The 27,756-nt window shown below is 35.4% G+C and overlaps 4 protein-coding genes across 4 annotated transcripts; 2 read left to right on the top strand and 2 right to left on the bottom strand.

Moving 5' to 3' along the window:
• The first annotated feature begins 1,837 nt into the window (after positions 1-1,837).
• Positions 1,838-5,570, top strand: LOC121783356 (pyridoxal phosphate homeostasis protein-like). Its single transcript, XM_042181402.1, has 7 exons — positions 1,838-2,162; positions 2,382-2,448; positions 2,704-2,750; positions 3,873-3,960; positions 4,060-4,193; positions 4,825-4,923; positions 5,210-5,570. The coding sequence occupies exons 1-7, from the start codon at positions 1,851-1,853 to the stop codon at positions 5,288-5,290; spliced, it is 828 nt and encodes a 275-aa protein (XP_042037336.1). The 5' UTR covers positions 1,838-1,850; the 3' UTR covers positions 5,291-5,570.
• A 2,640-nt stretch (positions 5,571-8,210) lies between these two features.
• On the bottom strand, positions 8,211-9,257 carry LOC121784080. The gene has a single exon (XM_042182260.1). The coding sequence runs from the start codon at positions 9,255-9,257 to the stop codon at positions 8,211-8,213; it is 1,047 nt and encodes a 348-aa protein (XP_042038194.1).
• Positions 9,258-12,094: 2,837 nt separating this feature from the next.
• On the top strand, positions 12,095-14,515 carry LOC121784079. Its single transcript, XM_042182259.1, has 4 exons — positions 12,095-12,178; positions 12,581-12,746; positions 13,966-14,182; positions 14,282-14,515. Exons 1-4 carry the CDS (start codon positions 12,095-12,097, stop codon positions 14,385-14,387), a joined length of 573 nt encoding a protein of 190 aa, XP_042038193.1. The 3' UTR covers positions 14,388-14,515.
• Positions 14,516-19,461: 4,946 nt separating this feature from the next.
• LOC121783500 (calcium permeable stress-gated cation channel 1-like) lies at positions 19,462-25,369 on the bottom strand. The gene is made up of 10 exons (XM_042181590.1): positions 25,255-25,369; positions 24,724-24,859; positions 24,125-24,226; positions 23,498-23,614; positions 23,317-23,397; positions 22,433-22,773; positions 21,002-21,247; positions 20,317-20,641; positions 19,962-20,195; positions 19,462-19,846 (listed from the first exon to the last, which is right to left on the bottom strand). Exons 2-10 carry the CDS (start codon positions 24,838-24,840, stop codon positions 19,580-19,582), a joined length of 1,830 nt encoding a protein of 609 aa, XP_042037524.1. The 5' UTR covers positions 24,841-24,859; positions 25,255-25,369; the 3' UTR covers positions 19,462-19,579.
• Between the last annotated feature and the right edge of the window lie 2,387 nt (positions 25,370-27,756).

Below are 27,756 nucleotides of genomic sequence, written 5' to 3'. Positions count from 1 at the left end.
TGTTGAAAGTTGAGTTGAGTTTGGGTTGGAGCGATACCAAACTCGACCGGATGCGCTTTCTCCAGGTGACGGGTAAATGTACCGTACCCTCCACCCTTTCGGAATGTGTATACGTTTTCGCAATAGTTGCAATACACATTATAAGTGTTTGGATCGTTACTATCTTGTACCCTCTTGAAATGTTTCACGAAGATGTTTGAGGTTAAAGACCTTTCAGCTGGTCTAGGAGGTTGAGGAGGTTGTCCACGTCCACGACTACGACCACGCCGACTCCTTGGTGGTGGTGGGGGTGGCATTTCTTGAACCTCTTCTACCTCCTCCCCCTCCTCCTCGTCGTCATCATCATCATCGTCTTCATCAACATTCACAGGGGTTGGACTTTGTTGGGAATAGGCACCGCGACCGGGAGCACCACTACCGGTACCAACATAAGCATCGCCTTGGTATTGAGAGCGAGAGAGAGCAATAGCATGTGCCACATCTTGCTCTTCTCGAGCCTACAAAATAATATTTGTATTGTAAATACAAAATAAAATTATGAACAATAATGAAATGTAATTCAAAATTAATGAAATTAGTAGATAATAAATATTAACATGCCACTCATCCATGTTCATTTGAGAAATTTCATCAATAACGGATCTCCGAGATGGCCTCTTGGCCTTTCCCTTTCCCTTATCAACACGACCTTCTCGGGATGAAGACATATTGGAATGGTATGTAGAAATGTAGAAATATGGAATAATATATTTTTTTTTGTTTTAGTAATTGAGAAAGAAAGACAACTTATAGAACTACGGGAACAAGTATAACTGTATAAGTGTATAACAATGCGTAATAAGAGTAGCACTTGCGTAATTAAATGGAAGCACAATAGCACAAATGAGAAATTGGAGACAAAGAGAGAGAATTGGGAGATTGAAGAGAGAAACTCTTATTAACACAAGAGTGGGGTGAATGTAAATGAGGATAGAGGGGGGTATTTATAGAAAAAAATGAGGGGGAAAATGGAAGAATTCGAATTTGAAATTTAAAAAAAAAAAAAATTTGAAATTTCACAAAACCGGCGGTTTTGGCGGAAAAACCGCCGGAACCGCCGGTTTCCGAAATAAAACCGCCGGTTCGGTCAACGAACCGTCTGCAAAAGCTGCTCCATTGTCGCCTCGTGCTCCGCGCCGCCTCGAAAGCCACTAAACCGGCGGTTAACCGCCGGTTTTTCCGGTTAACCGCCGAAAAACCGGCGGTTCTGACCGGTTTGGAAGATCAGCACCGGCCCCCATCCCTCTGCCTCGATTTAAGCGCCGGAACCGGCGGTTCCACGGTTAACCGCCGGTTCCGAACCGTCCCGAACCGCCGGTTCGGTGACGGTTCCGATTCGAAATATCTTGAACCTGAACCGGACCGCGAACCGAATTGCGACGGTTCCGGTTCGGGAATATTGCGCCGGTTCCGGTTCCGGAACCGGAACCGGTGGGCATGTCTACTACCATCCGCATCAGCCATTTCCAAATGTAGAGAGAAATGTAGAGTGGGAGAAGAGAAACTTGTTAACATAAGTGGTGCAAATGAAAATGAACTGTAATGAGCAGTATATATATAGTTTTGAAAAAAAATAAATCGAAAAATCGCTAGTCCGTGCGCTAGTCCATCGGGAGCCCACAATAGCGGACTAGCGTCTTATGCGACGGACGTCCATCGCGCTAGTCCGCCACGCCCCTAGCCGGTCACAATAGTAGACTAGCGGCTAGTCCGTGCGCTAGTCCACTATTGTGGTTGTTTTTAATATTTAATTAAGGACCACATATCAATATACATTAAATTCTCACAAAGAAGAATACTGAAAACTGAAAATGAACACTCCAGAAGCTGAGGATCAACACACATCACAATCAACTGAACCAGCCGATCAATCATCCTCCTCATCACAAGGATTGGAAATGGCGGCGGCTTCCGCCACGGACGGCGTCGCTGCGGCGGCCCTGCGCTCCGTGCTCCAGCGTGTTAAACAGGCAGCCGAGCGATCCGGCCGCGTGCCGGACCGGATCCGACTTGTGGCGGTGAGTAAGACCAAGCCAGTCCCCATCCTCCGCCAGGTCTACGATGCCGGCCACCGCTGCTTCGGTGAGAATTACGTGCAGGAGCTCATCGAGAAGGCTCCGCAGGTTTGCATCTCATTTTATCTCTGTTTTCTAGGTTTTTTGTTAATAGTTAGTTAAAATTAGGGTTGGAAAGTTACATTTTGAGATTGTTGTAATGATGGTTGCCGTTTTTATATGAAGCTGATTTTGAGATTGTTTTCGGTTGGTGATAATTAATTATTTGATTAAGCCTGTCTTGTATCATGTGCACGGTCACCAATTTCCGTTTGTGTTTGGTTGCAGTTGCCAGAAGATATCCAATGGCATTTTATTGGGAATTTGCAGAGCAATAAAGTAAAGCCACTTCTAAGTATGTGTCTGGATATCTGGATCCTCTTCCATTTTCATAGCCGTATAATTATTTAACAGCTAGCAATATCTGCTTCTGAGTCACATACTTAATAGATAACGTAATAAAATATTAAAATTCCATTGGTCCTCGGATGTCTCTCTACTCTCTATGCATTTTAGTGTGGATTGATTGGCTGGACTGTGGGATATAAAGGATCACACTGAGCCATCTCTCTTTTTTTAGTAATGTTATGATCACCCTTCTATTCTGCAGCTGCTGTACCAAATCTTGCTATGGTGGAGACTATAGATGATGAAAAGGTAAACAAGCATTTGTCTGTTTCTTTTGGTCCATCACCTATATATTGTATCTAGCATTCTGAATTTTAAAGCGTTGAAGTGAACGTTTCTGCTGGAATCCATTAAGCCGGTAGGCATGAACCTCCATGAACTCTTCTGTGGCATTTCTGTTAGGATTTCTTCTATTAGGTGATAACAGTTTTCTGATTGATGCATTGCTGCTTTTGCATATTACTTATATATTGAGCAACTGGAGTCATTCTTTGAACAGAGTTACTCACTAATTGTAATACTATATTCCATAGTTAGATGGTAGAAGTTAAAAATATAAAACGTTTTTTCTGATTAGTATTGGAGTTATGAAGTGCAACTATTTGCTTGTCTTCTTGTATGCTCAGATCTAGACAAAAATATTAGTTTTGGGAGCTCTCAGTCTCGTATTGATTTACTGGATCAGGAAGTGATGAAGAGACAATCTGATAAGTGTAAAGGCGGATGAACACGGCAACACACGAGGATAAGGGAACGCACTAGAAACTGGAATTAATAATGACAACGTGAAACCTGACTTTAGGTCTTCGACACTTGCCTTTTATGACTAATGGTCCATAGATACCCCTCTGCAAACCTCAAGGAAGTATTTTTAGTGATTACTGATTACAAAAAACTCCTGATCCTACTTGCAAATTGAAAAGCAAGATAAACTAGAGTACTACTAGATACAAGACTCCTAATAAAAGATAAACTAAACAAACAAGGACAAACATGAACTAATCAACTTCAAGATCTTCAATGGTAATATGCAATGTTCCTTCTACCATGATTGTACTCGTGCCAAGGTCATTCGGAATCCCAATCTCCTAGAGAACAAGTCATATTTTAATGATTAATCATGTATTGTGGATTATGAATGTTCAGTTATTCACTGGATGGATATTGATCCTATTATATTTTATATAAACTTCGAGTATTTAAATACTGGCCAAAATTGATTTTTCATGTACTATTATCTTATCTTTGTGTAAGAGGTTATTTCTTAATTTGTGTTCATACATGAGTTTATCTAGGTCCAGTTCATATTTCAGTGACAGTAGGCTAGAGATGAATAACATTGTACTCATTTAACATTTTTTATTTCTGTAGATTGCAAATAATCTTAACCGCGTCGTTGGAAATATTGGAAGAAAGCCGCTAAAAGTATTTATCCAAGTAAATACCAGTGGTGAAGAATGTAGGTAATTTTGAGTTTATTTTCAGTTTCTTTTCTGGGTATTACTCAGATTTTATTTTATGAGCACAGACGCTGAGTGATTTGCTCGACCCTTTGCAGCAAAATTTGGTGTTGAACCTGCTGGCTGTTTGGACCTTGCCAAACATGTTACTAGAAACTGCCCTAATCTTGAATTTTGTGGCCTGATGACAATAGGAATGCCAGACTACACATCTACACCTGAGAATTTCAAGGTAGTTTGATCACTTACTGTTGATGTTTTCTAATTGTAGCACTCATTGTTTCATCTGGTCATTTTTTATCAAGTATGTATAACCAAGCCATTAAAGTTGGTTTTTAAATATTTTTAATCATGATGAACAAGAAATACAAAAAATTCCAAACTAACACAAAATGAATTTGCATGGGTTGTTCGGTCTGGTTAGAAATAAATGGGTAAACAGAATATAGTTTGAAAGACACTCGAATTCAATATTAGCTTAACTCATAGCACGACCTTAGTGATACTCAATTCCATGAAAGTTGGTGCAAATATATCAAAAGTGGCTATTAGAAATGGAGCTAACAACATAAAATTGTGTTATATAAATAGCAAATGTTAGCATAGTCTGTAGATTATAGTTTCATTTAGTTCTATAATACTTGTTGGGTTTTCATTTTTTAGTCCAAAGTAAGACCATAGATTTGATATTCTTTACATCTAGCAAAACCTTCGATAACACAACTTATTAACCAGGGTTTGGATTTGGATTGAATTGTTTATTTAATTTGATCCATTTTGTTAAATTTTTAACAACCCTAGCTGTCCTATATAATTTTTTTGTAATTGAAATTGTCCTAATCCGATTGGTCGTTGGATGTCAGACATTAGCAAATTGCAGAAGTGATGTTTGTAAGGCTCTTGGGATAGCAGAAGAGCAAACAGAGTTATCAATGGGCATGTCAGGTGACTTTGAGCTTGCGGTGAGTATAAAATGCTTGTCTTGAATATATTGTACTGGATTGAGATGCTTTGATAATACCAAATATAAGCTCAAGTTAATCTTTTTGCCAAATCATATCCCTCTCAGACTGTAATGAACACGATCTTCCAATTCTTAGGAGAGACTTCTATCCACTCGCACATTTTTTCTTCTGTAAAGCCTCAACAAATACTCAAATTTTGAATTTTGATCATGATTCACTGTGCTACTAAACCTCCCATAGTAAAAAAGAACAACTGACGAGTTTCTTTGGCATACTGTTGCAGATTGAGATGGGCAGTACAAATGTAAGAGTTGGGTCGACCATATTTGGAGCAAGGGAGTATCCAAAGAAACAGACAGCCTAGAATGTGCTGCTGTGTGTTTAGAGAATTAATGATCACATAAATTACAGGGTGAAAACCATGGTTATGAAGCTGCACTTGATGTCTGCCATGTTGAGCTAGAATTTTTTGTTATCCATTCCTAAACTTAGGGTGTTAAACCTTTGTATCATCATATTTCGGTCAGGGGCTGCGCTCTGTTATTATTTATTACTACTATAAAACATTTAGAATTCTACTCTAAAGCAAGCATCATTTGTAACGACTTCATATTTTGTGCAATAAATACCATCCTTGGGAGAAATCTTCATTATTACTACTTATTCCAGCTTCATTGTGCAATAAGACCATCTTTGAATAAGCAAACCCTAGTTTGACGCATGGTTTGAATATTGACTTTAACTCACATAAATCCCAATACTATAAGCTATTCACATCCACTAACTTGTATATTAACACGGGAAAGGCTGCAACTCGTCTTCGTTTTTAAACACCGGATGGATATAGGTGCTCTGAAGGTAGCTCTTCAGATCCAGGTTCGGCTCTGTTGCACGTTCCAGCACATCTTTCCTCATTGCTTCCTGGAAACCAAAACGAAATGTGATGATTTGAGGTTTAGATTCAGTAGGAATTACAATGTTAGCAAAGAATTCAAAGGATAACATGAGAAGAGTTTGTAGCAGCAACCTGTAAATGCATAGGCCATCAGTATGAGTCCAAAGCCTGTAAATATCAGACATCAGTCAGATATGAAAGACTACACGTATCGCTTAAGAAGAAAAAACACGCAGAATATGCAGCATTTCAATAGAAGTATGGAGTTGACAGCAAACTAAACTTGGTGATCCATATGGAATATTTGAAATAGAAAGTTTGCCAATGTTACTATACTGTGTCTTCTTACTTGCTCCACCATTTGCCAAACTGTTGTTTGTCCAGTTAACCGGCACGAGGATAACCCACGAAAGTAAAGCGATTGGGACAAATATCTTAAGTCTGCAAAATCAATGTACAGAATTAGCATGCAAAATAGACATGAACCTCAAAGACTCATACTACTAGATAAGTATACATACCCGAGCAAGTAAATCCGTAAATAGACAGCAGAGTCGAGCCCAGCATGATCAATAATTTGTGGTTCTAGCATTGTTAGAGCATTTGGCACCCAGTTCAGAAACCTAACATATGCTCTCCAGTCCAAATTTACGTATTTGGTCACGAACGAGCCTTGCTGTGAAGGACGGTTTCTCACACCCAAGAGATACCATTTTGGGAAGTATACCCTGTCATTAACCGGCTGAAGGCGTAGAATAGCAAATGCAGTTAGGAAAGCCACAGCAAAGAGAATGTTCATTCCAGCTGCAACTCCTATATCCTCAAACAGCGCCATCTTTCAACTCTTACACCGGTGTTCGAAAATAACCAAACAAATCTCATGCCTGCCGGCTGCCACTTATTTGTCACGAAAAAGCTCAAAAATACAGCTTCTCGTAATATGATTCTTAAAAATACGATTGCTCGTATATTATATCGCACAAATGGTCAATTTTGTCGTATCATTTGAGATGTTGCTTGAAAATGTGTCGCCATTTAGATAATTGTCATTTAAAACAAATTATCCAACAAAAAATGCAGATAATCGAATTATCGACGTGACAATCGTAATTACACGTGGATTGAAATCGATGTGTGATTTTTGTGATCAATGTGTTATTTCGATAATTGTCGTGTAATTTTGGTTGTCACGTCGATATTCCGATCATCATAAGTTTTGTGAAGGACATTTTATTCCCAAAATTGAAACGATGTTCATTAAATGATAATCACCTAATCATGGTACATTTTCGAATAAACAACCCAAACGAGAGTATGATCTAGAACCTATATCTAAATTTTGACAAAGTAATATAAAAATATGTAAATGTGTAAGAATTCACAAACTAGTGCGTAAGAAAAGCTAGCTAGAGGATAAAATTTTACGCAAATTTTCTTGTTCTGAATATTCGTAGTATTATGTTGTGATTAAATAAAAACATAAATTTGAAAATGGAGAATCAAATTATTTTTCCGACCCAGAATCGTATACATTTCTACAAAAATTAAGGAAACAATATTCAAATAATCATGAAAAATATATAAGAGATCATTTTTGTAAATTATTATAATCTAGTTACTATGTTGTTTAAATAAGATTACGTGATTTAGTTAACAGAGGCGTATTCACGTTTGAAATTACACGTAAAATAAAGACTATTGTACCTTTTTTTATATTCTCCCCCACCCCTCGGTTCATATATAGCTCAAGCTCTTTTTTTTGGTGTGTAGCGGCAAAACATGAATTATTTGTAATTTTATTTAGATTTTTTTCCTTTTTTAAACTATTATATATTTATGTTACTCATTTTCAATCATCTGAAGATATTTAACTGGCCTCCAAAAATTGTGTAATTTTAACTAAACTATTATATCTAGAGTTTATTAGAGTTTGATTGGTATTTACTAATTACTACACATATCAGGTATCAACTCGGATCATTTTAACAGGATAACAACACTGATATTCATTTTTCGTTTCTATGAGAGATGTGTGTGTATGGTCTGTTTTCTATAGTACAAAGTTGATAAAATCTAGTACTCCCTTGTCCATATGTAGCTGAGTCGTATTCCTTTTTGGATTGTCCCACTGTAGCTGAGTCATTTCCTCTTTTGGCAAAAAGTACTTTACTCTCTCTTCATCTCTCTACATTTATTTTCCTTTTACTTAACTCATTTAAAATAATTTTTCTTAAATCTCGTACCGAAAAGAAATGTCTCTACTACAAAAAGACTAGGGAGTATATGTTATACCACACCATTTTATATGAACATAAAAGAAAATATAATTGAAAACTTCAAAATATGAAAATCGAAAGCTTAATAGTACTCCTATAACAAGACTTAACTCTCAATTCTCTTTTTCAAGTGAAACGAAGCTACCTCTATACTCAGTGAGGGACCTATTACTCAGCTTAGAGACAAATTTATGTGCACGATAATCATACACATATGCGTCCCTCTCACGCTCGATAACAAAAAAACCAGTCCTCCATCGAGGTATTATCCCAGTCGAAGAAGTGTAGGGCAGTTCCACACGCAACATATACATCCAACTCAATTTGCTTCCTTCACATCTCGACTCATAAATATGCACGGATGATTTATCCTGCCATGTGTAAGGGAAATCGAACCGCCAAAACAAGTGCTCATCTTTTTCAAAAATCCTACTATGAAGATAATAATACAATCCATCCACCGGCAACATGATTTTCTTAAACACTTCATTCTTCATATCCAAGCTTAGTATCGCAACTTCTCCACTCGACATACTCTCCGATATCCAGTGGGCAAAGTGGCCATTCTCGCACATAGATTTTACACGAGTAACATATCCTATATCATTATCAAAGGCCAACTCCCTCCAAGAATCCGCGCTTCTTGAGTACACATGGGCATGTAGACAGTAGTGCATTTTGCAAATCGACAGTTGCACTACTTTGTAATCTTCATCAATGAAACCAATTGCAACCGAGCGCAAGGGTATTATACACGAAGAGGTAGTAATTAGTGGGAGAAGCTTGAGTTGGCCTAGAAAAGGGTTGCATATGACTATGGGAGCCCTCGGTTTCCGGTCTAAATGGTTCCATTTGGCTAGGTCGAGGATGATTAGACCCTTAACTAGCCCATATAACGAAACTCGAACATCGGAGATTAACCCTAAGTTCTTGAAATTATACGAGATTAATGACTTCGTGTTGTGTTGGACTTGAATTCCATCATTGGATAAAATTACTTCTAGACATACCGTCTCATCTGATCTGTTGTTGTGGATGTGTAGTTTCCGAAAACGTGAAGAATCGATGACATCAACACAAAATTTGCATACAGCTCTGAATTTAAGAAGAGATTGGACAGGCAAATGCAAGAGAATATCTGCCAACACATCGTTGTTCATGGCGGTGTGTTTGATGGAACTATCGATGGAGTTGGCCACATACATATATACATATACATAGAGTTTGTTTAGCCCTAATTATAGAGATTGGGTTTGATATGTATATCTCGCAAAATCCTAAATATTTGGAAACTAAATCAACTTCCTATGATTTTTTATTTGCTTTTGATTGGATCCTTTTTTCTAGTTTGACGATTGTTACTAATTTCTTTATTTAATTTTATATTAATAATTTTATTTAAACATGGGCTATAAACTTTATTTTCCCATAACACGGTCGCCGCTCACACCTTCTCGCCTGAATTTAACGTGTTGTTGTATACAAGTACTATTTAAGTATTTTTCTCATCAAGTCAATTAAGTTTTCACTATTATATAAGTACACTAATTGCAAGATTTATATAAAATTGAGAATTCCGCAAATTGGTTATTTTTCGCATCTTTTATGTTCTGACTTTGACTTTTCCATTTGTTTGATTAAAAAATGGCGTAAGGTTCACATAATGTAACTCACAACAATCTGCTCGGAATATTTCCCGGCACATTTATTGTGAATTAATTCAGATTAATTTTCCTCGAGTCCATTGAATGCTTCTTTGATTGATTAATTTTTGCACTTTTCTAAATATAGTGTGTAACAATTTAATTTATACTATTTCATGCGTCAAATAAAAATAGACTATTTATTGTCTGGTCACTCACATAAAATTAAACATTTTTGCTTTGGAAATTCTTTCTCTTTAATAGATACCATTCTCTATTAAGTATTAACAAAACTATTTATTTTTATTTTTATATCTCTCATGTTTATCAATTATGCATTAAAATTTACAACATTTTTTTAGATGTGTTTAATGTGACAAAGGAAGAATTAAATTAATAAGTGAATAATTATACATGTCCCATAAGTATCAAGTTTTATTCTCGTAGAATGAACGTAATTTTTTTATATTATCAATTAATTATATTAACATGAACTTTATTATAGAAAATTAATCACTAGTCATAGTAGGCCTTTTTATATGGTTCAACTTAAGTGGCGTTCGGTTGCCATGACTAATATCATGAGACTATCCATCTAGGATTAAATTGTGGGATTATTTTAGTTGGAGGGGGAGGCTATGACTAATTATCATGAGACTATCCACCTATTCTGTATTGACTCGCCCTTCCGGTTGGCGTGTTTTAAAAACGCCAATGTTGTTGGTGTGTTTATGGTAAAACGCCAACACAGATGGCGTTTTATACTTGGACGTTTCCGTTCGAGATTTTAACCACGAAAAACACCATTCTGTATTGACTCGCCCTTCCGGTTGGCGTGTTTTTGTAGAAACGCCAACACAGTTGGCGTTTTATACTTGGGCGTTTCCATTTATGCCGGCGTGTTTAAAAAAAACGCCAACTAAATTGGCGTGTTTTATTAGAAACGCCAACACAGTTGGCGTTTTATATTTGGACGTTCTTGGCAGACACATTCTCCAATTTTTCAATTTTTCCATGTCTTGCAATACAATAGGTAACATATTAATACTACTCAGAATCCACACAATAATCAATACACAAGTCCATAGAAGTAACATATTGAATACTACAAAAGTCCAAATAAGTAATCAATACATAAGTCCAAGTAGTTATCGATACATAAGTCCAAGCAATCAAGAAGTCAGGCAGTTGCGCCTGTCGTGACCAGGTTGACGGCAATGTTTACAACGGCGTCGGGCTCGTGGCTGGTCAGCTTCACGAACATCCATCTGATTAGGAATCCTAGTTGTACGGTATCAACCGTGACTTCGAGGCATTAACTGAGTTCGTGAACACTGCAAAGTCCATTCAGGCACGTCCCAATAATCTTGGTGTCTGAGTGGATTGAACACCATAGAGTATTGGTGTACCCAAACACTTGTGTGGTAGACGGGGTTAACAAGCGACAACATGTTGTCGTTTCTAAACCGCGCAACTGCCGCTGCATGTGAACATGGAAGTCTCCACATCTGTCACTTTTGACATTTGCAGTTCGACTCCAAGTACTTTACCTTCCACTTATTACCACCTTTTCCACCAATTCGACGTTTTGTTCGAACCACATAAAGCCATGCAATTGTGTTTGGTGCTCTCACATTATGTAATTGACCTTTGACATCGTTTTTGCACACCTTTTCATGCGCCAACGGGGTAAGTGGTGTGGCACACTGTGTTGATGCAATTGACCGCTCATTAAACCATTCTATTGTCCTCCAAAATATCATATCAATGCAAGTTTTAATTGGGAGTTGTCTTGCTCCTCTCAACACATTGTTGTAAGATTCCACCATATTAGTGGTCGCCTCACCCCATCTTTTGTGTTTGTCATACGCCAAATTCCATTTTTCTAACTCCACGGCATCAAGGTACTGCAAAGCCTCGTTGTTGACGTCTCAAAGTAAACAACGTCTGTTCTTAAACTTGCGCTTTTTGGTAGCAATACTCATTTTCCAAACAAGTCTTTTGACCATAATACCTTTGTGATTCTGCAGCACATTCTTTCTAACATGTACCAAGTAAAATCTGTGATGACCGACATTGGGTTCTTCTTTCCATATGGGAGAATTCATTGCATCTATGATTCTCACATGCCTATCAGATATACTACAACATATAATACCATAACAATTGGTCAAAATATTTCTATTAATTACACTACAATATATAATACCATAACAATCCATCAAATAATTATATAAATTACACTACAATATATACTATCATAACAATCCATCAAATATTGGTAGACTAATGTTTGGAAGAATTAGTTAAAAATTAGACATACTAACAGAATAGGAAGACTAATGTTTGGAAGAATGAGTCAAAATCGAAATCTCCACGCTCAAATCCACCACCGCGTCGACCCGAGCAAAGGTTTCCTTAACGAGTTTTCGCCTTGGGTAGGGTTTTTCGCATTTGGGGGAGGGAAAGTGATTAGGGTTCGTTCTTATGGGAGAATTCCGACTGATATTTGGTTCAAGTCAAACACGCCTACCCCGTCGGCGTGTTTGTGGTGGAGACGCCAACTCCATAGGCGCGTTTTTTAGGCATAAACACGCAGACGGCTATGGCGTTTTTTAGCTAACACGCCAACCCCGTCGGCGTTTTTTAACGTACCTATACTTACATGACAAACGACGACACATACAGTTCTTAATTGTAAAACGCCAATACGGGTGGCGTTTTCACTTATAGAGACGCCAACGCGAGTGACGTTTTTCCCATTTATGGAAGACCTAACAAAATGGGTACATTTACGTTATTTTAAAGGAAAATAGTATATAAACCTGATTTTCTCTTAGATTTACCGTTTACGCATTTCATTCTCCCTCTTCGCGAATTCTCCCTGCGTCGCCGTTCGCCACTCCAGCAGCCGCAGTTCGCCGTTCCAGCCGCAGTTCGCCGTTCACGCTCCAGCTCCGTCGCCGTCGTTCGCTCGCATTGAACAACCACCGCCGTCGCCACCAGGTAATCAATTTACCATACCCCCGCCTCTTCTCGCTATTTCTGTAATCCTTTGTTAGAGGTTTGAATTTAGCCATTGGAAGTAGGCTTCGACAATGTTCTTTATTTGCATTTCTGTAATCCTCTATATCACATTTGAGTTCTGATGTATTTTTATGAATTTATTTGTTTTACACTTTTACTCCCCTTCATTGCTGCTGTTTTGCTATGCTACGTATATGAGTTCCTCCTTCGTGTCTATCCCCTGCAGAGTTTGAGATCCAAGGTTTAATTAATGTGGTATGTGTTTGTGCTGTTTTAGGTAATACAGTAGTGTATAAAAAGAACAATGGGCATGGCAATTAGGCAAGGCAAGGCCATAGGACTGATTCTGTAGTCAAGATTACTGATTGCTTGTTCACTTGTGTTAAACCTTAAGTACATCTTAATATTTGTCTTTTTCAGGTCAGCTACTAGTCAAATACTACTTGATATTTGCCTTTTTTGTTGATGATCTGATCAGACGAATCCTCTGAAATCGCTTTCAATTTATGTGTGGAAATTGAGCTGGATAGTCATGCAATCCGCGCCCTTTGATTGTTGAAGCAATTGGTGTTTAGTGATTGTCATAGTTATGTTTATCGGTTTGCAATTGGTGTCTGCATTTTGTCATTTAATGTTTCAAAATGCAATTCAATTTGAATTTTTTGAGTATAGATTTGCCTCTACTTTGCCACTTTTTGTGTGATTCATTCTGGCTTAAATATCAAGCTGTTGCTCTATGGAATATGTTGTATGTGTAAACTGTTTCAGGAATGGATTGAGGTCTCTTTGGGTTTCATTATGCAAGCATTCATTGCTTTGAGCAATTTTCTTGTCAACTTCAGTTGAGGTTATGTAATTTAGATTCCATAGAAATTCATAATGTGGTGCACAACTCAAAATGTTTTCTAGTTTCTTGTGTATCCAGTTAAGGTATTTGCTTCACCCATGAACCGAGACTTCCGATTCTTATAGATAGATGAAAATTGAGGCCAATGGATCTTACTTGGGATTTGCATGGTACAATAATATCTTGTTGAACTGTTACTTGATTGATCACTTATGTAGACTTCAGTTGCTTTAAGTGTTTGTCAAAGCATACTCCAAATTTAGATCAATTTTTTTCCTACATGATCATCAAGATAAATTTCACCTTCAAGCGAAAGTGTACTAATTAGTGGTTTTGTCTGTTTTTGAGCAGCCGGAAGACATGTCAAGATCCGAGCAGACTTGCTCTGCGGCCGCCTTCCTCAGCGAGAGGTGGCAGCAACTCCGGCAGCAATCGATAGAGTCCTTACAGCAGCTCAAATAGCATTTTCAACAGAATTGGTTCATACTATCCCGATCCACACAAAACAAGAGATCCTGCTCCCTCTCACAGCACAACCTCATCTTCCACCTCTCTTTACGACAAGAAGGTAAGAAGAATCCACCTAAACATGGTGTCTTGTGATTCTGACAATCCATATCTGTTTTAAGCTTGTGTTTATGAGCTGAGATGGTGTTTTCTTGAACAGATGCCCCATATGCCTTAGCTATTGGTGCAAAGTACTTGAGGTATCAGTAGAAAAAGTGAAATTAATGTTATGCCTTCTACTTCTTTGCTACCTCTCCTTAAAGTAGCATTTCTTCTGTAAAAGATCAAAGGCCCGCAATGTTTCTCACTAGTCGACTTTCTGGTCCTTTTTACTGAAAAATTAAACCCGTTCAAAAATGACATTTGTCTGAATTTTCATGATCATGCTACATGTGAATAGGTGGCGGATAATTTGCTTCATGATACTTCCAGCAACATAGAAACTTAAGTGTTCTGTTCTCAAACTCTCAGAAACAAGGTAATTAGTTCATTATTTTTCTTGTTACAATCAAGATTCTATTTAGTATTTACTCATTATTAATTAGTTTTTTATAAACCCGCTGATGGTATGCCAAGAGAATTCCAAGTGTTCTCTTGTGGAAGCAGGTGCAACGTGATTCTTCCACATAGTAATCCGTGTGAAATTTTCTCCCTTTCCCTGAACTTGTGTGGTTGTAGCTAAGAGTTTTAGGGGGCATCATTCAGTTTTTTATGCAGCCTTTCATTAATTGATTTTGTTATATAAATATTATGTCTGAGATGCTACATCTTTTATTGGAACAATCTTTATCAAAGCCATGATATTTCCAAGTGTTTTCATTTTGCATCTACTTTATGTAGACATTACTGAAATCATTTCACAAGGGACCTCCTAAAGTTAGGACATTTTTTGGATTATGTAATGCGTTTGAGTATTAAATACTTAGTTTACTATGCTAATTCTAAGATATTCTAGTTTGGCCTAGTCTAATTCTGGTGTAATAAAGAAATAGGTTTCTGTAGGTATTATTCTCATAAATAAGATAATCTGTAGGATCTCAGTTGCTGTAGCTGTCACAAAGCCACCAACTGGATGGCAGGATTCAAGTATTATTAATCACAAATTTCAGCACCAATGATTTGAATATTTCTATTTATATATATATATATATATATGTATATCAAATATGTGTCGTAATCACAGCCAGGGGATGCCAAATAAATGCAACAAAATCTCAACGAAGAGCGTGAGCGTAGAATGAAGTTGGAAGAGGAAGTGAACAGGATGCAGAAGGTGGCGGAGGTTAGTTGTGATTTTGCTACTTGAATCATTTTTATTTCTGCATATCTATGGCCATTTTTTTTGTTCATTCTTTATATGACCACTCTAAAATGTAGTGCATTTGGCTTGCGTTTGTTGAAATTTGACTGAGTTTGTGGTCTTCCTCGAAGAAAATTATTTAATTTTCTGTTCTGTATGAAATCGAAGAGAAAAATCGAATAATGTGTTTCCGTTTTAGGATTTAGTTGCTGGATTTGTCTGATAAAAGTTACTTTGTGTTTTGGATTAAAAAAATATTGCAGAGAAATGGGTGGTTTGTGTGAATGGAGGATTCTGTAGCTATATGAGTTTATAAGTGGTATATGGCTTGGATAAGCGTTTTAGGGCTGAACTTACATATATTGTAACTTCTAGCAGCATGTAGTTAAAAACTTTATTCAGTTTGAAAGTGGTATATTACTTATTTGAAATACTAGTTTGCCACCTGTAACTGAAATGGGTTCACAATCACATTTGATATAACTTCAATTGTTATTGAAACTGGAGATGGGATCGATGATTTATGTGGGAAGATAATCCACTTGGTTGATTTCAGGATTTTAGGGGAAGTTGTTTTAATGCTAATGTATATGTGTGTGGCTCAAAGATGAACAAGATGATCCAAGATTTGGAAAGGAAAGAGACGAAGTTCATTAGACTATGAAGGATCAAGATTGTAGATGATAAATTTGCCAAAAACGGTCCCACCACTTTTTCGGCAGACAGAAGCTACATGCTTAACTAAGTTTTAGAATTGCACTGGTGCTCTATATTATTATTATTAAACGTTGATGTTATAAGTAATATATGAGTATTGGTGTATCTATTGTTATTTTTATTATGAATGTATTGATTTGTTGAAAAATTATCTTAATAGGGTGGATAAAAAATAAAATAAATATTACCAAAATTTGTACAAAACTTTAGTGGCGCATGCATTTGCCACTAAATAGCATTATATGTAGTGGCGGAAATAGCTCCCAAAATCCGCCACTATTTTTAATTTTTAGTGGCGGAATTTCAGTGGCGAACTATTTTTCGTGGGTAATCTGCCACTACGTTTCTGTGGCGGAAAATTTTCCGTCACTTATATTTTAGCGGTGAAGATATTGCCGCGGTTCTGTTCCGCCACTAAATCCGCCACTAACTAGTTTACTGGCGGAAAAATGAGATTTAGTGGCGGATATTTCCGCCACTAAATAACGATTTTTTTGTAGTGTATTAAATATACTTTATATTAAAAAATTACACTAATTTGAAATTAAAATACACTCACATGCTATAATAAAATTAAAACATAAATCGAAACATATTTAAAAATATCCCAACTACAAAAAACATACCCAATACTCATATAAAATAGAAAAATTCAAGATTCGAAATTTGTTTATTGTTCCTACAAATGATCAACTAGCGCATTTCAAAGTTTCAGATGAGCATTTTTATTTCTTATAGCGTCATATCAAGTCAAATATTCTTGAAATCGAGCGTCTTTATTTATTATTGTAATTTGTTGTTCGTGTGTAATTAATTCACATTAATTAAATAATAATGGACTGATTTGCAATTTAAATTTTTGCAGTAACACCATATTTGGTGTTGTACTCCATTTTTAGTGTTGTTTTGTTGAAAAATCAAAAATATATTTGAGTTTGGTGTATGATTGTAGATAATTTCTTAATTCTTGTGTCCTAAAAAAATGTCTCAAGTGCATTGGGATAAAGAGAGTACGATATTGTGTCTAAAATATGCACATTGAAGCATTTGTGCGTTTCATGGACAAAAGATAATGAATATTACTCTCATCAAAAAAATCCAACATCTCCCTTGTTCACTATCTAAATAAATTACATAATACATCTTCCTAGAAGACTAAATAAATAGCAATAATTTATTGAATATTCCAAAAGAAATACTCCTACAACTAATTGTTGTATATACAAATAGTCTCCACCTTGCTATTATTGCTATATAATAGGTGAATTTTCATCTCTTCATTATGTACAATTATCATCTCCAGGGGAATGACAGATCTCAAGCTACATTAAAGAACACATCAACAAAAAATTGACTAAATAGGAATATCACCCCCAAAACGAAATCTTCCATAACATATGTTACACATATAAAGAAGATGAAGCTGAGTGTTCATGAACTTTCGCCTAACAAAAAATTGGAAATTAAAATATGCAAGAGTATGAAACAAATGAATACAACAAATTGGAGAATTGGAAGCTGAATGAAGTTACTTGCTGTTGGAAAATCTCCCAAAATTGGAGACTTGGCTGTTGGAAAATCTCCCAAAATGCAACTACTTCGTATTTCTACCTATTTTACCGATACCACCCATGCCAACAATATAGTTAGTAAAATATATTTTGTTCGTCGTCTAAAAAGAATGGCCTGAGAAAAAAGAAGCAGAAACACACAAATGAGTTTAGGTTATGAAGTTTATAGTATCTATTTATTTTAGTGTAAATGTGGAGTTAATTTAATGGTTTAAAAGGCGTTAATTTGGGTTAAACACTAAATTGGTTTAATGACATTAAATAACGTTAAATGGCGTTAGTAGTTTAATTGGGTTTCATCATATTAATGGCGTTAATGCAACGGATTGTTTAATGGGCTAGTGACAAATGAGGTTATTCTAATGGGTTGTTTGCCTAGGAGCATCAGCAATGGCGCCCGTCCCGGTGGAATTCCGACCGGCGTGCCGGAATTCCGCGGCGGACGTCCGCCATTGTGCATGGTATGCACGGATACGGAATTCCACCTAGGACACCGCAGTTCCGCGGCGTTACGCGAAATTCTGTCGCGACGGGCGTGCGGATGTCCGCCATTGCGTTGACTCCCACGGACGTCCGCGCGGAATTCCCGTTTATTGCATTAAATTTTTTTAATTGTGGGAAGTCCTTGGAGATGTCTGCCACTGTGCAGTGGGAAGTCCTTATGACGTGGCATTGCAGTGGTAAGTCCGTATGACGTGACAAAAGTAGGGTGAGCAAAAAAACCGGAAACCGAATATCCGAACCGAACCAAACCGAAATTTTGAAATTCGGTTCGGTTTTTTCGGTTTTTCGGTTCGGTTCGGTTTTAAAAATAAAAAAAATTCAGTTTTTCGGTTCGGACCGAAAAACCGAATTATATATATTCTATTAATTTAATATATTATATTATATATGATATATATTCTTTTAATATATTCTACTATATAATATATATTATATGTATTATTAATTTTATATTATATATAAATATTCTATTAGTATATATAAAATAAAATAAAATACACATATATAAATATATATTTATATTATATTTATTTTTTTCAGGTTTTTCGGTTTTTTTTTGGGTTTTTCGGTTTTGTTCGGGTTTTTCGGTTTTTTAAGTTCGATTTTCGGTTTTTCGGTTTTGATTTTTCGGTTTTTCGGGTTCGGTTCGATTTGGATTTTGAACTAAATTCGGTTTTTCGGTTTTGGCAAAAAACCGAACCGAACCCGAATGCACACCCCTAGACAGAAGGTGTTTTTGGGAATTACGCGAGGAATTCCCAGGGAATTCCGCGCCACTGCTGATGCTCTAAGGCTATGCACATCGATGACCCATTGAGGGGTCACACACTACCAACAAAAACTTAAATGCTTAAAATTCTAATATATATTCCCGTGCATACATGTGCAAAACTCTTTCTTTCAAATTGAAATTCAACTATTTCAATCTGATTAGGGCAAATCACTATACACAGCCTGATTGACTAAGATCATCTCGAATCATACATTAAATCTCATTTTTGGTGCAGAAAACTTTTTCAATCATATTACAAACTCAACAAACTCATTTTTGCGTTTTTCTATGGAACAACATCAAATATGGAGTACTGCAAAAAATTTATGAGACATTCTCAAAAAAAGTGTAAAATTTGAGTTTGGTGTAAACGATTGAAGTAAAACTACCTTTTGTTGACTTAAAAATTGATTTAAATTTGATGTAAATAGTTAGAGATAGACCTGAATTAGCAAACCCCAAAGTGTGAGGCATGGTTTGAATACTGACCTTAACTCACATGTATCAAAATACCATAAACTATTCACATCCAATCATTTGTATAAAACACGAAAATTTATCTATTTTTCTATCATTCAGTTACAGTTTTGGCAATCACAATCGTTGAGAGCCTGCATTTTCAGAAACAGACTCTGGGAGTAAAGGTGAGGATCCATCACTACATTTACTGGGAGCAGGTGTATTTCTTCGTGACCGCGTCGTGGCTACAAGCAAACTCTCTTGTATCTTCTCATCAACATCTTCATCTTTTTCCTCATCTTCGTTTTTAAACACAGGATGGATGTAGGCACTCTGGAGATAACTCTTCACATCCAGGTTCGGCTCTATTGCACGTTCCAGCGTGTCTTTCATCATTGCCTCCTGGGAACCAAAATGAAATGTGACGATTTGAGGTTTAGATTCAGTAGGAATTACTGTGTTAGCAAAAAATTGAAAGGACTCAAATGATAACATGAGAGGAGTTGGTAGCAGCAACCTGCAAAGGATATCTAACAAAAGCAGGTTCGTAACGGCCTTTGCAGAACAAATGGAACCAAATGGTCAACACTACAAGAGCGATGAGGAATGGCGTGAACTGGGAATTCACTTTGGTACTCATCAATCCTATTAGCATAATCTGAGAAAAGACCAATGAATAGATTATACGTGAGTGGACATCCGGCCAAAATGACGCAGCATTTTCGTATTTTTGGTTGTATACATTTATGATCTGCAAAGAAAGAGATGCTTACATCAGTTCAGTTCAACTAAAAGATGAAATAAAAGGAAGGGAGTAAAGCAAAACAAACAAGAAAACTAGACGGGGATCAAGTAAAGATTTATAAGCATACCTGATGGCGAAATACGACATAAGCCAAAACAAAGAAAACCAATATGAACGGAAGGAAAATAGGGGTGACCACAGCATAGACAAGGCCTAGAAGAAAATATAATTGTAACCGTGGTTCAGCCATATGAAATTCGATGCTTCCTGGATCCATTGCTTCTTCTCTATCCTTCTCCGTCTTCACCAGGAAGAAATTTTTTAGGTGGAACAGTATCAGGGGTGTCAGTCTAAAGATTTCTCCGGCAACACCAGTCCATCCATCCACCATCACGTACGTAATGAAAAATGTTGCTTTCATAGGGATCGCCACACCAATTATTCTAGTTATGCTGCAACTTGTTACCACAACTTAGTAATGGAGCACATTCATAGAATGGAAAAAAATATCCTTATAAGATACTCAGTTATTTGACTATTTGCAGATCTATTAGTTACAAATTACTACCACTATCAATCAAGCATTACAAACATTGATTGGAAGTTTGGAGACAACAAAGAGAAAAAAGATTCATCATTAAGTATTTGATAAGACAGACCCCTTATATAAACTAAGAATGATCTCATAATAAACGACGCTTGAGGAAGTAATCACGAGTCATGGCAAATATATAAAAATTGTTGATATTGGGAACCAAAGTAGTTTCACTAGCTCTCATTTGAAGAAAGCTGTGTATGCTTGAGTAACTTACTCATTTGCTGACTGTCGAAGAAAACTATCAAGTTGTTCAAATGCAGTTCCAGCAATTACACTCACAAGGAAGACGTTGATAAAGTTGAAGATATAATATCGGAAAGCAGATATCCTCTCCATAGCTGATATTGACAGCAAACCCTCCAATTTCGCAATCATAATCAGTATTGTTGGTAGAACAAGGAGGAAAATCTTTAAGGCAATACCAGGTAAAACTCCTTGTACTACAGACTTGATAAAGGGACTGCATGATTAAAAAAATCATTATGAAAGAAAGATGGTTAGTAGACCATGGAAACTATACGCTGTGGCGCACATTGATAGTTGCTGATAAATCAAAGGTTAAGATAACACTTATTCAAATGAACCTACCTACATGGACCACTTATCACTCCAGAGAAGCACATACAACAACAATAAAAGAAAAATAAACGGGCGGAAGGGTTGCAAAAAATGTATACAAAAAGAAAGAAAGAAATAAAGAAAGAAAGAAAGAAAGACAAAGATGTAAAAACTGGAAAATACGTTCGCAGAGAAATAGGTTTGCCTGACTCTTAACAAAGAATTTAACAATAAACTAAAAGTTCAATTTATTTACAAAAGAACATGGTGTCGATATGTAAGCATATCCAACTCTCACTGTTACCCTAGCAGATAGAAATTTAACATCGACAACAGTATTGTCATCCTAAATTTGCGGTCATTACTAGACAACAGTAAAGAATTAAAGTAATGATATAGTATATGTTTAGCTGAGCTTATAAGCTCCTCAAAACACCCCCTAATGTCATCCTAAACTTGCAATCATTAAATATGTTGGAGTCTATAAAATGTCCAAAACAAATTTAGCAAAACACCCCCTAAGTTGGCAAAGCCAAGTCATCTTTGACATTAATAAGAAACAATGAAAAAAGAAATATCTGATTAAAACTTAATGCATGCCAGTTTTTGCACTCATCAGGATTCAGTACAAGTACAAGTTGACAAGCCAAGTCATCTTTCAAAGCTCAGAGACAAAGGGAAGACTCTCTAATTTACCTTGAAGTGGAATTTGTAATTATACATAGCACATGAACAGACAGCTTTACACCATACAAGTTCCTAGTTCATGTTCTTTCACAGCTTTTTTTTTATCATTTTTCAAAAATCATATAATACCGTTTCCAGAAAAACCGACCATATACTGGGAAGGTTCCCAAAGTTATCCAGGTATAACCAAAATCAACGGTGCAATTATTGGGCACCTCACTTCTTCACCAGTTATTGGGCAAAAAAGTTTCAGGATGAACAGAGATCAAAATACATAGTAAAAGGAAATGGAATGGTAAGAAAAACAGACAAGAATAATAGGGGGTAATCAGTTATATGGAAGTAACATTCGACATAAATAAAGTTCAACAGTCACAAGATAACTGGCATAAATACTTACACTTCAATTATCGGCTCGAGAAATGGTGCTCTTTTTTCAATACCCTCTATATTTGCTAGAGATTGCACAAAAGTCACAGGAATCACGAAGAAGAATGTGAGGAAGAAGAAAGCAACACTGACGATAAGCTTCCTAATAGTCAGTGAAACATAGGGGATAGCAAGATTATCCCAGTAGACATCACGTGGTTCCGAAGCCCAATCTGTTAACCACAGAGTTGGATTTCTAGATTGTTGTGTTTGAGCACAAACAGCAGCACCCCACCTAGTTTTAAAGGAAACAAATGCTGCTGGCATGATGCACTTTGGATCACCTTTTACCCTCTTCCGCTCTTCAGCTATCTGCATTTGTGTGTAATGTTTTAGTTATACAGAGATTATTAGTCCATCAATATCAATAAAGGAAGGTAACAGGCATCATAGTACATGCAGCAATGAAATAAGAAATTAAGCTAAATCAGAAGCAAACCATCAGTGATTAAGGAACATGTAACCTAAACAGACAATCATCAAAATACAGATTAGCAAAGTCGCTTATACAAAATTAACACCACAAATGAGGCTTAGTTATATAAAAACAATATGTATATAATTTAAAAGGTTAAGTTTTAAAATTCTTATTAAGAATGTATGGAAGAAAAAAGCATTCGAGACTTGAGACTAATAAAAACAAACACTAAACAGATTCCTTAATACGTTTCACTCGTAATATGAAGGCAAAGCAGGCTATGTTAACATTTCTAAATCGGCAATGGTATGAATATTATTTAGCGTATCATTTCCGCTACCAAAAAAATGGGATCACGATCTTTTTTGCAAGTTAGAGTGACGACCATTTCCAAATTTTAAACAAAACAACATATAAATTTTTGGGTGTCTCCTTACTTCCTTAGTTAACCTGTCAATTTCAGCTATCTGGTGATCAATAGCATCCACTTTCTCTCCCCAAAGGCCAAGAAAGCCAGTCTGCAAGTTTAGAAAGAAATTAACAGTATCATTAACAAATCCAGAAATAATGTGTACAAATTGCTAAGGAAATAGAACAGTTACTGTACATATAAAGTACCTTTGTCATTGGCCTTGATTGCTTTCTTTCAAATTTTAACTGGTAATAGTCAAGCCAATTTTTCTTACTTTTTTTCTCCTGTACCAGTTTCGCAAGCTTATTGGCATTGATTACAACCTGCAAAAATATCCTGATATAAGGAAAATATAAATGCATACAACATAGTTGCATATCCAAATTCCCGTCCATATACATGCCAGATACGGCAAGAAACCAAGTAGCCCGACGAGGACACAATATTATGAGATGAACTTGTGCAAAAAAAATTACATTAATTTATGTGGAGTATTATTTAAACACTTTTTAATAAATTGTAAAAGATGGATTTCATCTTCACTCATTAAGCCTTTACCTAGTTGGAAAGAACAATTTTCACATAGGATGAACAAAAGTAATTGCAGTGAAAGTGTTTTAGAACTTGGCACGAAGTCCAGAAATTGTCATAAAAGAGAATTTCCATAGAAACACAGTGTATACATCCAACTCACAGAGAATAAAAGTTATGTTGAGAGTTGAGATTCAAAACAAAATTGTTTCTGACTTTATGCTGATAGTAGTAAATATATAAGTATCAGTCCTTCAATTTATTTGACATCAACAAAGATGCAGAAAGTAAAATTAAGAAACCTGATGAGTTAGATAGTGATCTGGATGGTTGACCAAGAAAAAATGCTCCACTGCTTCACTAACTGATTCATCTTGATCTTGTGGCACATTTCTGACGAGAACCTGAGAAGATATAAGTAATCATCATCCCAGTGAATTAAAAAAATAGGAGACAGGAGAGTTGTCGATAGCGTCAATACAGGATATTCTACATATGAATCTAAAAGAGTCAACTAATAACTACTAAAACTGTGAATGGGGAAAGGTGATGCAAGCAAGGGTTTATATGAAATTGGACCAAGCTTTCATGAAAATCACATTTGCACATATTTCTAAAAAGTTAGTAAATTGTATAATTGATGGTACGCATTCAAAGAGAAAAAGGAGAAAAAATACCTAAAGTTTGACACATTTTATATTTGTCATTATTTCAGGCCCATGCCTTATATAGTGTATATCATGTAGTACCACAAGAGTATTGTCCTTCAAAATAGCAACAATAATCTCAGAAAATACAAGCCAAACTTTCCTTGATAACAATGATATGTCCCTTGTACCTAAACACACTGTAATTTCAATCTACACTCTGAATAAACAAATATCTTAAAGTTGCATCTTACAGTGAACTGATCAGGACGACGTTTTTTAGAAGCAAGAAAGTGCAAACGCATTTCCGCAACTTTTGCATATTCATTCCGTAAACTATAGCAAGTCCAGAAAGTAAATGCATAGGCCATCACTATATGAGTCCAAAACCTGTAAATATCATACATTAGTCAGATGCCGAGCACAACCTTAAGAAAGTAAGAATCTGAGAAGTGCCTGACTGCTATATTACAGAGCTAAATAAAATTAAACAGTGAACACCATTCCGTACTTTGGTCCAAAATAACTAACGTGGTTAATGGTAAAGACGTCCATTTATAGATGGTTCATGGTTGCCAGTTTCACCCTAAAGCTAGATATGAAAATCTTCAGAAAAACTCCACATATCGCTTAAGATAATTGATTGCTGTAACAATATGCTTACTCATTTAACCCAAACATTGTGGTTTCAGTCCTTATATGAGGATTGCAATCCATATGGAACATTGCAGAAAATGCAGCATTTCAATAGAACTAGAGAAGTATGTAGTTGACAGTCAATTAACCTTGGTGATCCATATGGAACATTTGAAATAGAAAGTTTGTCAATGTTACTGTACTCTAGCTTCTTACTTGCACCACCATTTTCCAAAGTGTTGTTTGTCCAGTTAATTGGTACGAGGATAGCCCATGAAAGTAAAGCAATTGGGACAAATATCTTAAGTCTGCAAAATCAATGTACATAATTAGCATGCAGAACAGAGATGGACCTCAAAGATTCATAAAAACAGAAAATCATATAGAACTTAGTATTCGGTGGCATTTCAACCAGTTACCTGTCACTATCAGAAGCTAATTTTCTTCATAAACGCAAATCGGCACATTGAACCAACTTATGACATAATCAACATATCGACCCATTCTTGATTAGTGTTTATCAATTAAACTAACTCTAGCCTCTTTTATGTGTGTGTGCCGTGTGCATGTCGACAAAACTTTTCAATTACAGCTTATAATGAGTAACGGCTTCTTTCATATAGTTAATTAGGTTATGACACTTGATTAGTTCAAACTTTTATGCAACCACTTCATTTAGATTAATTTTAAATTATTAATGATATTTAACTGGCCTCCAGTGAGCATTTGGATTTTTTTTTTTTTTTTTTGGATTGATATTACGAATGTGCTAGTAAAAAAACGTTGACCAAATTTAGCTAATTTTAATCCAACTTAGGAAATATAGTACTAGTAATAAAGAAAAATATTTAATATAGGAAATTTATTTTGATCGAACTTAAGAATTTAAAAAGAATCGTTAAAATATAGTACTCCACTACATTTTGAGTTGACAAAAAATATGTGATACCAAATTAATGAAGTTTATTCAATCTATTCAAAGATTATTCTATAATATCCAATAGATAGACATCTCTAAATATCCAAGTTTGAGAAAAATTGTTAAAATTCATCTCATGTTTATTTTATACTCCTCCCGTCTAAAAAAATGTAAGGATATTTGGGATGACACAAGAATTCATGCATAATTGATAAAATAAGAGATATGAGGAGAAGAGTGATTAAAATAGTGTTAGTGGATAATGGATTCCACATTATTATTAGTGTTTAATAATTGGCCCTAGTGGTATAAGTTGTAAATAAATTGATGTGTATGGATAATGAGTTTGAGATAACTTCCCATAAATAGAAACGAGATATTTTTATGGGACTGACGTAAAAGGAAAGTATCCATATTTTATGGGACAAAGTGAGTATTTTAGAAACACGACTCATAATGTATTATGAAACTAAAATTATTAAGATAGTACTATACCAAATATTCAAACACATAAAGATACCATCTATGCGTCAATAGAAAAATAAAACAATCTATTGTTTTATTGTTTGATTCATATCCACTGTATTTTTGTTGAAATTCTGTGGAGAGAGACGTTTGCAACATGAATTTATTAAGAAAGCATGGGTGATACATAAATGGGGATAAGAAGTAGGATTGGCGTTGTCATATTCATATCTACTCAAGTCAAAACTAATACAGGAGTATGTTATTTTTATTGAATAGTTTGAAGGTAAAATTAGAGGCAACGTTTGTTATTTAGTATTGAGATAGAAAGATAAGATTGTGTTTATTATATATAAATTAGCGTAATTTCAATTTCAATCTCTTTTAATCTATAATTTATGGTATGAGGACAGAGAGATAAAGATTGCGTTTATTACATGTATAGATCTGAGAGTTATTTTCATTTCAAACTCTTTTAATCTATAATTTCGAGTATTGGATAGAGAGATGAGATTGTGTTTAAAACATTTAACTGAGAGTATTTCAATTCCCGACTCTATTAATATATAATTTCTGGTATTGGATAGAAAGATAAGATCGTGTTTTATTATATGTAAATAAGAGTAATTTTAATTTCAAACTCCGGTATTGGGATAGAGAGATAAGATTGTGTTTATTACATGTAATTAACAGTAAATTCAGTTTCAACTCTTTTAATCTATGGCACTATTAGGATAGAGAGATATATAAGATTACGTTTATCTTTTCTCTTTAATCTATTACTTGAATTTTAGTCAAATTAAATATTTAAAATTCTAAATACATAGACAACATAGTATAAAATTAAAATGTGTCGTACATATAACACATATTGCATCGCACCCACACACACAACACACACACACACACACACACACACACACACATATACAAACATGCATATTATACACTAAACACATACATATTGCAATGCACGACACACATGCACACACACATATCAAACACATAATTCATGCATTCACACAAAACAACTCAAAATATATGGAAAAATAAAATAAAAAATTGTGCAGAATAAAAACTAGAAAAATCAACTAACAGTAAATACTTTAATTTTAGTTTATTTTACATATTATACAAAGAATTGAAAATTATACTAATATTTTATGAATTACAAAAATAGAATTAAATTAAAATATTATAAATTCAAAATTTGGTTGAACAAAATTCCAATTTCAACGCAATTTTACTTTCATTATATCGAAAAAGA

The sequence above is a fragment of the Salvia splendens genome, chromosome 21 (genome assembly GCF_004379255.2).
Source record: "Salvia splendens isolate huo1 chromosome 21, SspV2, whole genome shotgun sequence".
NCBI classification, from domain to species: Eukaryota; Viridiplantae; Streptophyta; class Magnoliopsida; order Lamiales; family Lamiaceae; genus Salvia; species Salvia splendens.
The sequence above is the reverse complement of the archived record's forward strand: the minus strand, read 5'-3'. Positions and strand labels throughout refer to the sequence as shown.

Coding starts and splice junctions, on each gene's coding strand:
- LOC121783356 (XM_042181402.1), top strand. CDS start 1,851: ATGAACACTCCAGAAGCTGAGGATCAACACACATCACAATCAACTGAA. Junction 2,449..2,703: donor TAAAGTAAAGCCACTTCTAA/GTATGTGTCTGG, acceptor TCTATTCTGCAG/CTGCTGTACCAAATCTTGCT. Junction 4,194..4,824: donor CTACACCTGAGAATTTCAAG/GTAGTTTGATCA, acceptor GTTGGATGTCAG/ACATTAGCAAATTGCAGAAG.
- LOC121784080 (XM_042182260.1), bottom strand. CDS start 9,257: ATGAACAACGATGTGTTGGCAGATATTCTCTTGCATTTGCCTGTCCAA.
- LOC121784079 (XM_042182259.1), top strand. CDS start 12,095: ATGAGTCAAAATCGAAATCTCCACGCTCAAATCCACCACCGCGTCGAC. Junction 12,747..13,965: donor ACCACCGCCGTCGCCACCAG/GTAATCAATTTA, acceptor GTTTTTGAGCAG/CCGGAAGACATGTCAAGATC. Junction 14,183..14,281: donor CCTCTCTTTACGACAAGAAG/GTAAGAAGAATC, acceptor TTTCTTGAACAG/ATGCCCCATATGCCTTAGCT.
- LOC121783500 (XM_042181590.1), bottom strand. CDS start 24,840: ATGGCCTATGCATTTACTTTCTGGACTTGCTATAGTTTACGGAATGAA. Junction 20,196..20,316: donor ATGTCGTATTTCGCCATCAG/GTATGCTTATAA, acceptor CTTTCTTTGCAG/ATCATAAATGTATACAACCA. Junction 19,847..19,961: donor TTGTTAGATATCCTTTGCAG/GTTGCTGCTACC, acceptor TTTGGTTCCCAG/GAGGCAATGATGAAAGACAC.